The 14,678-nt window shown below is 36.4% G+C and overlaps 1 protein-coding gene across 1 annotated transcript; it reads right to left on the minus strand.

Annotated features, from left to right (window-relative positions):
* Positions 1 to 7,675: 7,675 nt before the first annotated feature.
* Positions 7,676 to 9,487, minus strand: LOC140327685 (forkhead box protein D5-like). The gene has a single exon (XM_072407049.1). The coding sequence runs from the start codon at positions 9,026 to 9,028 to the stop codon at positions 8,006 to 8,008; it is 1,023 nt and encodes a 340-aa protein (XP_072263150.1). The 5' UTR covers positions 9,029 to 9,487; the 3' UTR covers positions 7,676 to 8,005.
* Between the last annotated feature and the right edge of the window lie 5,191 nt (positions 9,488 to 14,678).

Below are 14,678 nucleotides of genomic sequence, written 5' to 3' on the forward strand. Positions count from 1 at the left end.
TGAGGATTTTTTACAGTACCTGACACCACACTGCCTAATAATATGTTGAGACAAACATCTGTCCTAATTGCATTTACTAAAATAATGTACTTGTTCCGACTTACATACAAATTCAACTTAAGAACAAACCTACAGTCCCTATCTCATACTGTATGTAACCCAGAGACTACCTGTGTAAAAAAACACAACTTTTTATGTCGTTCATAAAGCATAAGATAATCAGTGGAAAAATATTGCAGCTTCATAAAGTCATGAATTTCACGGACACATCTGCTTTGTCAGACTTTTCTTCTTACAGACTGGATGATGTAAAAAGTCAGATGAAGCGTAAGTTTCTGTGAAATGCGTCACTTTTAAGAAGTTGGAGCAATTCACATCCAAATTTCTCATCCTTTCCAACCACAGAACTTGCCTTGTTGTGAACTATGTTTTGTTTTTTAAATATTTAAACATTGTTCATTGGACCATCCCCACTGTTTGCCAGATGTGAAGAGCGCTGCTGCCTCTCTCTTTGTGCCCTTTTTTCCACTTTCAGATGTTGGGAGGTATGTAAGACTACTAATCTGGTCTATAATGCATTGTGGCTACAAGTCATTGCTCTGGGCCAGTTTGCTGGGGCTGTGTCTGTGCAATGTGTGTCTGCACAATTAGGGAGTCATGTGACAGGGTGATAAAATAGGAGCACAATCTGGCAGCTCATAGTGGTCACTGATAGCAGAGAGAATAGTGCGTCTGTGTGTTTAGCTTTGTTTCCACATTTAATAAGTATTTAGCACCCTCTACAGAGGAACAACCAAATATCTCCCTCAACATACTTCTGAAATACAAATTTCATTATCTTACATATCTATATTGTTTTATAGTGTCAACATACTACATAGCATTGTACAGAATCCATAGTCATATCACAAATATTTACAAAATGCTATGTGTGACGAAGTGCCATGTACCCAACTAATATGCATATTTTACTTTGTATTTGGTGTCTATTTTTTCTTTATTAATATATTATATACCTAATTATAAAAATGTTTACTTCTAACATGTATGTATACAAAATACTTACATTTAAATTAATGAAAATATATGATAAAAGATTTTGGGTTCTGAAACCGCTTCTATGACCATAAAATTGTGTGTAAATGTAAGTAAATGGGAGTACTGAGATAAATTTGTTTATGACTTAGATTGCGGATAGGCTTTAAAGCAATTAGCATGTAACTTGTGCAGATTGGTGGGGCATTCGTACTTTAATGGTAGGGAAGGCCCCCCTGGTCATTCAGAATCTTCTGTATTAGGAGCATTTCCCTATAACAATGCTTCTCACTGCTCTCAGTTCAGTTTAATAGATACAAGCTGGAATGGATTTCTCACTAGACTACTTAGGCTGCTGCCTGGAGTTGGTATGTCATTCCCACTAGGGAGCAGCATTGCACCAGACAAAATGACAAATTCCCTATTAACCCAAGCACAGCATCTCATTTTGTATTTTGTAACCATGCTGCAGTTAGCAGATTAGCCACTAGGTGTCACAAGAGCACAAAGCAGGATGCCCAGGTGGTTCTTTAGATCAGTGGTCACCAACCTTTCAGTCCTTACAGACCAATACTATCATAATTTTAAATCCAGGGGACCATAATTTTGAATTTTTAACAAGATAAATACATTTGTAAAATAATGATCTTTTTATTGGTGTCTGATGAGGACTGTGGATGCTCTGATTCATTGATCAGCTTCAGATTAAGTGAAGTATTACTATTGTTACTCTTATCATTAGTTCCATTATCTTTGGTATTACTAAAGAAATATTAGCTTGCTTTTTCTCACTCAATATGGGTTTATTTAATTTGAATCTAAGACCAAACAAGAAATGATAGATAACAAAGTCAAACTATTTGATGCTATTAAATATAACAAATAAAGAAAATACACAGTTACGATCATACTTACCTAAAAGATCATCTGAAAAATAAATAAAATAAAACAATCGGATGAGAATCATTATTCGTGCACCGGGGTGACTGTTGTATTGGTGGAAACAATACTGAAGCGTACGCCTCGGCTTGTCGGTTGTCTCATACAACTTAAGACTACACTGAGGTCACACTGCACCACCCTTGTTCTTCTCTAGTACAGTTTGTGAATTTAGTGCAATATAAGGGCAAAAAACTGTCATTCAAAATCTAAGAACTTATTAAATTTATTATTTTTGTTTTATTATTATTAAAACATAAAAAGTGCAAGTAATGTCCAAATTTTTCTGTTGACCACCAAAATTTTCTCACGGGCCACTGGTTGGTGACCTCTGCTTTAGAAAGCCCAGAGATGGTGCTGAGATCAATGGAAAGTGAATTGAAAGGGGGTTGGATGAGATGACACAGCACAGGGGCAACATGGCATCTTCTCCATGCTGACATGGTGCATAGCAGCCCTGTTTAAGTGCCCCTGTGCCCACACTCTCAGGACATCACCAGCACTCCAATGGATGATGTTGCCCAGATCTCATCCTGGCTGTCCTGCAGATTATTCCTCCTCTGGTGTCTCCCAACAGCCTGTCATTCAGGTAACTTTATTGCTCGTTTTTGGTCATCAGGATGGTTCCTAGGCAGCACCTAGCACTATGCAGTGTACAGGGTCCTAGAATTGGCAATCTACAACACCAAACCTGTAATAAATTCATATGATAGGCTGTGTGACTTGTCAGATACTCTGATGATAAATGATAGAACTACATGGAAGCCCTAAAGACCTTCATTGACTTATAGCTCACCCTCTTCTACTTTGAATCAATCTACGGTATGTAGCTTACCTTTTATGTTATGTAATAGGAAGATGTGAGGTCATTTTTGTAGGTATATACAAAACAGGAGCATGATTCTAGAATTGTAGTAGTTTACACGCATGCAAAAAATTGCAATGGTTTGCAATTGTAAATTGGTAAGTTACATCATTTTAAATGGCACCCCAAGTCACTAAAACAGTGTGCCTGCAATGCCACAACCCATTTAATATTGTCAGTGGTGATGGGTTACAATAGCCTGTTCTAGTAACAGCTGTTTGAAAAGGAATTCTCACTTTAGGGAAATTTCCTTTCACTTCTTGTTTCATGTATATGACAGGATATAAAGGAAAACGTCATCAATAAGAACAGATGGCAGTTGTCTTTTCTACTCATTGCCTGACGAATGCAGTGCACTGCTATGGACAAACACCTACATGGTTGTCCACTTGTTTGCATGTGGTGTGAATCCATTACAGTAACAAAGTATAATTGTTCATCGCCATATGAGTCTGTTCCCAATGGTGCATTGTGGTTATTTCCTATTTTCTCACTTGTTCTATGCCCTGGATGCCAGTGAATTTCATGGAGCATGGTAATGGTTAATATTCTTCCCACTGGACAGCAATCTAAGAGGCATTCTTTCTACTGATCACAACAGTGAGTTGTGCATTTAGTAATTATAGTAGCCTGAAAGTTATTTCAAGGGGTTTCCTCTTGTTAAAAAGGTTGAAACACTGCCGTATAATATTCTTTGATCCTCTCTCCACAATTGGTCCCATCAGAGTATATGTGTATTTAACATATTTAAGTACAGTATGTATCTGTAAAAGCCATTCAGAAGCCCTGAGACTTTTGCTTGGATGTGACATCCCAGCCCCAGAGCTGTCAAAGTGAAACTTTAGTAGCTTTCCTCAACTTTTTTACTCCTTTAAATTGTTTCCAAGTTTTGGGGAACCCCTGCTAAAACTCCAGTGATGCCTCTAGTATGTCTGTTGCCTCTGACTTACTCCTCTAATACAGCGGTTGCCAACCGGTGATCCACAAGAAAATTTTGCTGGTCCGCAGGCTCAGACCTGCTTGCTAAACATTCTGGGGGGACAGTAGTGCAGGCTGTGAACATAACTTTTGTTGTGTTCACAGCCTGCACTTGCCTACGATGGGAGAGTGCCTGGGTTCTGGCATCATAACGTCACTCTGGGGGAAATTTCTTCTTCTCCCCGCGAATGCGCAGTGCAGGTTCTGTGTATTTGGTCCGTGAGGACCGAAAGGTTGGCGACCATTTCTATAGTAAGTTCACTTTCTCTAGCCATCTGCTGTAGTATGTTCATACACTGACTGTTTTCTGTAACATTACAAACATTGAACACTATATGTATAATTTTGTCATCCCCTGATCCAGAGAGCTCTATTTAGAATACTACACCTTTAGTCAAATTTAATTCAAATACATAATATAATATATAAATTATATTACAGCTAAACTATAAAAAAACACAAACATTATCAATAATAGTAATAAATAGGAGGTTTTTATAGCACCAACGTATTATGCAGCGCTGTACATTAAATAGGGCATCATTTAAGTAAATATGAATAATAATATACAATACCAATATATACATGTCTTCATTTTGTGCAGTAAAAATACTATAAATTGCTAAAGCATGAACACCATGTATGGAATTTTAAGGTTAACATTTCTTATGTACACCAAAACCTTAGACTCCCTCCCTGTAAGTATTATTATAAATATGTTTAATGCTGCCAGTATTTCAATATATTGTTACCAGGTTAAAAGAATTTCAGCTACTCACACTTTGTGTTTTTTTTTTTATTTATGGTAATTGGCTGCATTGTTTGTAATGAGCAAAGGAGCAGACAATTGGTTTCACCATAAAAATGTCACAGGTGTTGCCCCTCTATACTCTCTATGTGTGGGAATGTAACACATAGGTAAAATGTAGGTATTGCCCAAATTCAATAAGAAACCAAAAAGTGTCATTGTCGTTTTAGGGAAACTTTAATACTTTTTTAAAACAATTAGCTCATTGAAAGACCGATGTTCCCATCGTTTACCCCTATGGTGAATAGAGAATAATGATCCTATATATATATAATGTGGAAATGTGCTTGATATTGAAACTTACACAAATAAATAATCACCACGATGGCGCATAGATTTGTGTAGCTCCTGAATGGAGAATGTTGTATCTTAAAGGGTATAGGCAGAAGTGTGAATCCAGACCATGTCATATCCAAAGATACTCTCTGCTCTTTTTTAACCTTAGGAATTAAATACTTACTACATTCGTACATTTAAAATTATATATTGTTAAAAATGAAATTTTTTAACTCCACCCAGATCAAGTTAGGCCCAACAAATGTGTCTTTCTCAAAGTTCAATCAAATTTTTATTCACATGTTTATTCATACAAACACCACAATTCAGTTCCTTTACTTAAATTATTATATGCAAATTACTTCAAATTGTTTTTTTTTTTTTGTTGTGAAGTGTGAACTTTAGACTTAGATCTAAAACCTCTCTTTCATGTTTTTAGAAATTCACACCTTCTCGCCTTTCTGTCCCCCTCCACTACACCCATCCTTTTGTTGTTATTTTAGGTTAGTTTCTATTTCCTCTGTTATGGTTGGGTGATTAATTGGGAGAGGATGATACTGGTTGTTACCCATGTAAAGAGATTTTATTTGACAGACATGATAGGCAGTTTTGGGTATATGTTGTAATATTAAAGGGAGAGGAGGGGACACAGCTAACACATGCAGATGCCAAATGTATCATTCCTGTTAAATTTACATACCACAAATAAGTTTAAAAAAATGGCAATCCTGTAAGTAGTTATAATAATCTATCTCCAAGGCAGTAAAATAAAGTTAGAAATAGTGACAAGGTTTCTGGAAAGTAGTACCTTCCTCCTTGTAATGTTTAAGAAGCCTGGTTTATTGACCATTCATTCCAAAAACTTTTTTTTGTTTGTTTGTTTTAATGGGGGCCTATTAGTAGTGTTATCAACATCATTAGTGCTATCAAGATTAGTGCAGTAGGGCTATCAAGATTATTAGTATTAGTTAATGATTTCCTAAGGCGAGTGTGTTAGCATAGTTTCATTTGAAAATCATCACCCTTTTTGGTTTATTGCATTACACACGTCAATGTGTGCTGCACCACCCCTTTTTTGGCATGGGCTGGCAAGCCACCAACATGGGCAAATGGATGCACCTACATCAAATACATTATAGGGAGTTACTGTGTGTTGCGGTGCATGCCATACAGGAGCATTAGACTGCCATCCATATTAAACTGTGAATCGTGCAGATGATTAACGATACATATAGATGGAAGATTAATGTAAAAATGTCACATTTCCTCATTTTAATAGAAGCAGTTAAAGGGCTTATTCACTAAAGCATATTATAAATATTTGAAGCTGACTTTCATTGATCAGCCCCAAAAACAATCTCATAGTATACAGTGACTTTTCAGCCACAGGCTACTTCTATATTTAGGATGCAGATTAAATTATTGTAATGAACAAGAACATGTAAGAAATGTGTATTATTGCTTTAAAATGTCTAAGGGGTCTATGGCCAATGCATAAAAATGTTAAATAGTCTCACCAAATTTTAAATATTAATATAATATTAATAATAATAATAAAATTACCGATAGGTTATTGTGACCAGGTAATGTTGGCAGCTCTCTCATACAAATATAAGGATCTCCTGTTTAGTGTTTGCAAATGGTAGATTACACTGATAAATAATTATTTACCTAATTTACCTGGTGTTAGGTATATGGGTGGCACTCTGGCCTTTGTACCACAAGGTCCCAGGTTTGAATCTCGGTCAGGGTATCATCTGCAAAGAGTTTGATTGTTCTCCTCATTTTTGTGTGGGGATCTCTGTTTTCCTCCTACTTTTCAAAAACATTTAGTTAGGTTAAATAGCTTACCCTCAAAATTAAGTGCCCTTTGAGGTACAATTAGTGACATGACTATGGCCTTATTAACCTCCTGATCGGTAAGCCTGAGTGTGGTTCGGGGTAAAAAAAACAGCTAAAAGTGGTAACCCGAGCCACACTGGGGGTAGTAAAAAAATAATGACTTACCTGGTCCCATTGGCATCCTCCAGTGTTCTGCCGTCCTCTGGCCAAGTTCCTGGTGCATTTGACCATCGCTAGGGGCGCAGCAGGAATTTTAAATTGTTATGTATTGCATTTAATACAAAATAACTGTATTTAATGCAATACACTGGAATAATATATGTCTAAAACCGGTACATTGTCTTTCATGAAAATTTATGTTACAGTATAATATAAAAGTATGTATATTAGTTTGAAACCCAAAATCATGTCAAAGTTTAATATTAAATTTATTTTTTTTAAATGTGTTTAATTTATTATTTTGACATGATTTTGTGTTTCAAACTTTATTATACTCATACTAATATATTATACTGTAAAATACATTTTCATGAAAGACAATGTAGTGCTTTTAGACATACAAATCCAGACAGAAATGAAGCGCCCAGGAGGTTAAAGAGCCGTGTAATATGTTGGTGCTATATAAATGCTAATTTATATTTTACCGCATGGTTCCTTATATACACTGAAATGCTAAACTTTTTTTCTAACTAAGACTAACTTCCGGGATAATTTTCTATACAACATATCCCGTATTCCCTGACAAATTTATAAAGCAGTAAGAAAATTATATCATATTTCCATTTCTGCAAATAGGACAAAACAAACATCAATTTTACATTGAAAATAACAAAATCATACGAGTCTTTTTTATCAATACTAAAAATTTTATTGTATGGATATTCCACACATATTTATACCTCCCAGAGAATAAATATTTAATATTTCTTCTTATTTATAACTATTTACATTTTTGAAAACATTAAAATAGTAACATTTCACAGCCATGCAAACAAATACAATAAAATACATTCAAAATACATTTATATGCAGCACTCTAACCACAAACAAAACAAAATGTGCAAGTTGTCATCCCTTCCTCACCATTTGCATGCTATGTAGTCCAGCGAACAGCAATGCAGTAATGAGACCAGCGATTATCACAAAATTCTATACATTAATAAATAATTCTCAATCACTCAAGATCAGATATTAGTAAACACAAGTGAAAATTAGCACAGTAGTAATTGTACGATAGTTCATGCTAGCACAGTATATATGCATCAGAAGCTTGCGGGAAACCTCAAATGGCAATACTGTCTAGTTCCAAAGGATGATTCCAAGGGTCCAGGATTAATATTAAGTATACCTGGCAGCACTGAAACAGACCTTTGCAGAAAATGGTTATAGTTAAAGGAGTGGCGGAGGTCTGGAACAGATACTTCTGGCTCCTTGGTTTTCTTCATAATGCTGTCTATGCTGAAGGAACACTTATTTGGAGGATGTTGGGTGTCCAAAGCTTGAGGTTTAACCTGTATATTAGGTCCTTGGATGTTGCTGGGAAGTTTCCTCTGAGTAATATCCTGGTAAGGGATCTGCTGGTGTGTAGGGATTACCGGTCGTTCAGTTATTGGCATTGGTGTAAGGGAATGAGGCTGAACAAATGCCTGTGGATGAAGAGTCCTGTAAGGTCTATAGTAATGAAATGGAGGGCAGACCATGAAGCCATCTTTAAATAATTCATGGTGGTGTCTTTTGAAACGTTTCCTTCTCCTGAGAAAGCTTCCATTGTCAAACATGTCTTCAGAGGCTGGGTCCAAGGTCCAATAGTTCCCCTTGCCTGGGTTGCCTGGCTCTCTCGGGATCTTGATAAAGCAGTCATTAAGGGACAAATTGTGCCTAATAGAGTTTTGCCAGGCTGGAAATTTGTCCCTATAGTAGGGAAACTTATTGCTGATAAAGTCACAGATTCCACTGAGGGTCAGCTTTTTGTGGGGGCTCTGTAGAATAGCCATGGTGATGAGAGCAATGTACGAATATGGAGGTTTTACAAGTGTCCTCTTTGATTTACCTCCAGTGTCCATAGTCTGCTCTGTTGAGCCATTCTCACCCTCTCCAGAGGAATCACTTTCTGACTCCCCACAGCCAGATTTGGTGGGAGACAAATCCTCAACATCCATGTCTGAAGATCGAGTCTGGAGGCAGTAATTTTCTCCCAAAATATCAATTTCATCTTCCTCTTCTGAGATCCTTGAGAAGTACTGCTCTTCGGAGTTGCTGGTCTCTTGGAAAAGGCTCATGTCCATGGGTGACCCTCTTTGAACCTGGTATGATGATCTGTCTGGATGCCAAGCTCTGTGTTGTCTTGTGGCCAACCCAGGATTTCTGGAGGAATTTCTTTACCACCTCCTTTTATAGGCAGAGCTGAATGGCTGGACACTAGCCCCGTCCCTAAAAAAACCCAGCCCCTGTCAGTCATCTGCACTTGCAATTGGCAATAATGGATAAGCTTTTATCCTGCACCTGGGAAGGAGGGGCTAGGTCAACAAGGGTGGTGGTCCTGAGGATGGGAGTTAACACTTGCTGTGCACATCAATAGACTCAAGCATCTTTCATTATTTACAACATTTGCAATGGTTTGTTAAGCTTACTATTGTGAATCAATGTTTGTCTAGGCTGTAAACACTCATTGGGGCAGAAGAACTGAGATTTTAATGATTTTACATGGCAGTCATTTTATGCTCTTTATTGAAAGCATTGTGGTGTTTGAGAAACTGGGCACATATCTAGCAGATGTATATAAAATATATAGTAATCTAGCTAGATTCCCTAGTTTGGATGTTTGATACAGATTAAATGACTTATTTTGTAATGATTACATTTAAAAAACGATACCCATTATATGATAGATAGATAGATAGATAGATAGATAGATAGATAGATAGATAGATAGATAAATAGATAGATAGATAGATAGATAGATAGATAGATAGAGGGATAGATAGATAGATAGATAGATAGATAGATAGATAAATAGATAGATAGATAGATAGATAGATAGATAGATAGATTGATAGATAGATAATAGATAGATGATAGATAGATAGATGATAGATAGATAGATAGATAGATAGATAGATAGAGTGCTTGTGTTTCCGTATCATTTCTAACTATTTTGTATGTTTCTGACCTTTCTCTTTTACTAAATACCATGAATAATCTTAGGTTAGTGAAACAAACTGTATGCTATATCTAGGTCAATGTTTTATACATTTTAATTGCATATTCATAACTTATATTATTGTACAAAAATGTCCTGACTGTACAAATAAATGGTATATCTGTTGTTGTATTTGGATTGGTATTTATAATATTTTCTGAGCTTTTGTAAAATAACTGATGAAACATTAGTATTAGTAGCTAAAGCTGTTCAATGTCTTGCAGTTTTACATACAAATTTGTACTTTCACAGTCTGTGTAAGGTGTGCTATTCACAGGTGCCCAATAGGTGTGCACAGGTGTACAATAGTAACAATAATGACCGAACCATTTCTGGTGCAGCGTGTCTTTGAATATGAATGAATCTTGTGTTTTCGATTAGTTTGCCTGAAGTGTATGTATATTAGGTCTAGATTTGAATGAAGAAGAGGCTTTAAAATGTAAATTGTCCAGACTATGCATACTAATAAACTGATCTGTATTTGTAATCTTCTGGTGTTTTACTGGTAGTTTTGGGCACGGAATTCAAGGAATGCAAAAAATCATAAACTGCCTAGTTCTGCATATGAAGACAGTTAAGGAAGTGGCCCAGTGGTAAGGTTTGCTGATCACCCCAGGAGGGTTTTCATTAAAAGATAGAAATAACAAATGAAAAGAGTTTCTAACCTCTACTGGTCAGTCAGCAGGGGACTCACACTGATCCCAGTTTGAGCCTATCCTACTGTTTTCTAGAACCCACAAACAATGATATTTATAGCAAGGGGGATTGATCCATCCAATTACCATGAAATAATTAAATAAAACCAACCAGTCTGTTTCAAGTGGCTTGCTGACTGGCTGGCACAGTTGTGATGTACATGTTGTCTTTTGGATGGTTGGGGTCTGATGGAATTCATTCACCTCCTCCTTTCTCAGGGAGAGTTGCGCTGAATGTCTGGACATTGCTTTCTTCTCTGAAGACAAACAGCTCGGGCAGGTAGTCATTTGCATTTCAATTGAAGATAAATAACAACTAAATCAACAGATAGATAATTTATACAAACATAGATAACAGTAAAATAAACCATGAAATGAGAGGGAATAAAAGAAAGAGAGCGAAAGATTAAATAATCCAAAATAGATAAAAACATTTTTTAGATATAGCAATGGGGAGCTTGTGTTTCTGTCTTATATCTTGTACATCACCTTTATTAGTTTACATTTAACTATAGTTATATTAGTATAAATATACCATATGTCAGATGTGTCATTTTCACTCTTTATAAGATAACGTGGTTGTGTACTGATGATAATGTAGCAATTAATTTTTACATTTTTAGAGATCTGTGTGATATCAAGATAAATGTTTCAGCTGTAAATGATAATATTGTGCATTTTTGCAAAATTGCAATTGCAATTGTGCAAAATTGTTGTAAACCTTACAAATAAATTTTATATCTGGTGTTGTTTCTTGGTATACATAGTCATTTTCTAAATGAATGATATGATAAGGTAATAAAATTTTAATATGAGTAGCTGAAACAACAATATATTTTTGAGCATAGATGAATATACTCGCAAAAAGAACAACAGTCACAAACAACAAACATAATATTATTCTTATAAATAATGTAATAAAAATATTTTGTGTATTATATACAAAATACACAAAAGTGTAAGAGTGTGTATGCGTGTGTGTTTGGGTGATCCTGTTTTTTTTTTTTTTTTTTTGTAGTGTAGTCGGTCTAGATATAAATGGAGCAAATGATTTGCATGTGCAGTGGCCAGACCATGCCTGGTATTAAAATGAAGTATGTTTGAAAAGTTCTGATGTCTTACAGGTGGATTTGTCCATAGAAATCACAGAATAAAAAAAAGTAGCTGCAATGTAAAAAAAAAAAACATGCAATAGTAGCACCACTAGCATCACCTAATTTTGCATATGAAAACAGGGGAGGAAATAGCACAGTGGTAAGGTTTACTGATCACCACAGGAGGTCTTTCATGAGAAGATCCCAATACCAAATGAAAAGAGCTTTAATCCGTAAACCAAGATGGCAGAATCATTATTTATGTCTGACACAAACAATTGAGTTTGTTTAAAACAAGGGTTGGTGTTATTTACTAGTTATTTCATGCAAATAATGATTGTATCATGTAAATGTAAAGTAAAAGCGAAACTGGAATTTTTGGATCTACAATGTAAATGTGCTTTCCAGATTATCTTGTTCTACCATGTCTAGTTTTCCTGTTTTTTTATATGTGACAGAGTATTTTGTAATCAATACAAAGAAAATGTATGACTGGAACAAAAAAATGCAAATTTGTCATTTGTCTCATATAGATGGGAGAGTAAATTTTCCAGAGAGAAAATGCTCTCATTGCGGAGAAAACTTTAACTTTAGGACATCATAATAAGAAGTCTCCCTAGTAGGAAGCAGACTAAAAAAAATGATGAGTTCACTTTAAAAAAGTTTTGACTAAACGCATACTTCAAAAATAAATACATTTTTTGTATTATAGGACGTAACTAAAGGACTAATTTTTAGCTGACCCACCAAATGTGGCCAAATAACCAACGGCAATCAGCTCATTACTATATTTATTTATGTACATGTTTTTTATAAAATATTATTTTGAGTTTCATTTTGTAATCCTGATTGGCTTAGTGAAATATGAAATATTTAAATGTAATTAATACCTAAATCTTTGAGCACATACACTTTCACACAATAGGCATGTTTTTCAGTAAACAAAGTGTAGAGTTAGGCTAGGTACACATGTGCAATGGTTCTCGTTTAATATTCAGCTCAGGACTGATATTGGATGTGAATCTTGCGTGTGTACAGGGCTCGTCGTCCATCCTCTGAATTACCATCCTAGTAGATCCATGGACGATGGATGACGAATGATTGGAATGCAAGTGAAGGGGAGAAAGTGCAGTGGGGTTCCACTCTGTCTTTATCCCCCTCCCCTCTCCATAGAGCAGAACGGAGCTGTATGTACAGAACTGCATCGTGCAGTCTTTTGTCGTTGGAAAGGATCGTTAAACTACGACAATTACTGCAGGTGTGTAATTAGCCTTAGTACTGTGCACACAAATGCATAATGTATTGTTGTCATTCAAGATTGTTTTCCTTGGAAGAAGCTTTGTTGTCCTCTGAAAGGATAATGTAACCCATGGAGTGGTAAGGATCAGAGTGCACAGCACAAGGTACTTTGAAAAGAAGGTTCACTTGCCAGGACCCACGGGTACAGCCCCCTTCCTGTAGTGGGAAGGTGCAACCCCATAGTGTTATGAAACCTCATGGGTCCTTCCTGAATGCTTTCCATAAGAAAAGGTCACTGTTGCACAGGTTCCAGTTTTGCAAAGGTTCAAGTGCTAATCTTTGAAATGTCACAATGATGATGAGATCATTAGCCCCAGCTTGTGACTTTTTTCACTGGTAGGCCGAAAGTTGCTTTTGTTTGTAAGCAATTAAGTGCTGCTTATTCTGTGCTTTAATGTTATAATCACAGCTGTCTGCCTGGAACTACTTACTGGAGTAAGGCTGCATACACATGTGCAATAATTGTTCTAATAATAATCTTTCATGATCCTTTCCAACTACAAACTACTGCACAGTGCATGAACGAAAGCTGTACATACAGCACTATTCTGCTCTATGGAGAAGGGAGGGGGAGAACGATGGAGTGGCACCCTGCTGTGCTCTCTCCCCCTTCACTTCCAATAAGATCGTTCGTCGTTCGTCGTCCATCGTCCGTGGATCTGCCAGGACGGACGTTCAGACGATGGACAACGGGTGCTGTACACCAGCCAGATTCTTGTCCAATATCGGCACTGAGTTGATTATGAGACGAGAACCATTGCATGTGTGTACGTAGCCTAAAATGTAAAAAATGAGATTTTACAATATTTCTAGTGTTGCTTACTCAGGAAGATCACTTTGCAGTACTTTTAGGCACACAAAATCTAAAAAATCTTTATGGTAGAAATAGACAGGCATTGTTCCTTTTGCAATAAGTGTTTTTTTTATTCAGGTTTGAATCTCGGCCAGGGGACTATCTGCATAGGGTTTTTCCTTTTCTCCCAGTGTTTATAGGTTTCCTCCCTACAGGAGCTCCTTTGAGGAAACGCTAGTGACAAGATTATGAACTTTGTGAAGCACTGTGTAATATGTCGGTGCTATATAACAATCACTACAATGCACCATACAGTACAGCTTTCCTGGCCTTTGGGGAGATAGGGAAAACCCTTGAAATAAATTCCAGGTCTTCAGGGACCCCCTGCTATGATTACTATACTCATAGATATATACTCGCTATCATTACTATACTCATAGATCTCAGTACATAGTGTGGTGGTCAGTGGAAAGAATGTCACCCTTACAGATTCCCATAAAGAACATTGGTGTCCATTAAATTGACCTGGCAGTCACAAATTGCTCATTGCTCAAGAAAACCCTACCAATCTTTAGAGTAACCTTGGGGGTTCCGTGGAACCCCGGTTTAGAATCCCTGTCCTAAGTGGACAGGAGCTTAGTTGGGAATTGTCAAGCTGATTTAACTATTGGAATAATAAAATATACATTTTAAGTTAGGTGATCTGTTTTTATTTTTTGTCTAACAGACAACAGTAAACTTTGCAAGGTTTGCTTTCCAAAACATCAGCTCAGTGAGCTAGGCTGAGACACAGCACAAGGACAGATAAGAGAGTAAAAGGACTGCTGTGGGGGGCACGTTGGCTGGGGAGGGTCA

The sequence above is a fragment of the Pyxicephalus adspersus genome, chromosome 3 (genome assembly GCF_032062135.1).
Source record: "Pyxicephalus adspersus chromosome 3, UCB_Pads_2.0, whole genome shotgun sequence".
Lineage (NCBI taxonomy): Eukaryota > Metazoa > Chordata > Amphibia > Anura > Pyxicephalidae > Pyxicephalus > Pyxicephalus adspersus.

Excerpts from the sequence above, each read along its gene's own strand:
- LOC140327685 (XM_072407049.1), bottom strand. The coding sequence starts at position 9,028 with ATGGACATGAGCCTTTTCCAAGAGACCAGCAACTCCGAAGAGCAGTAC.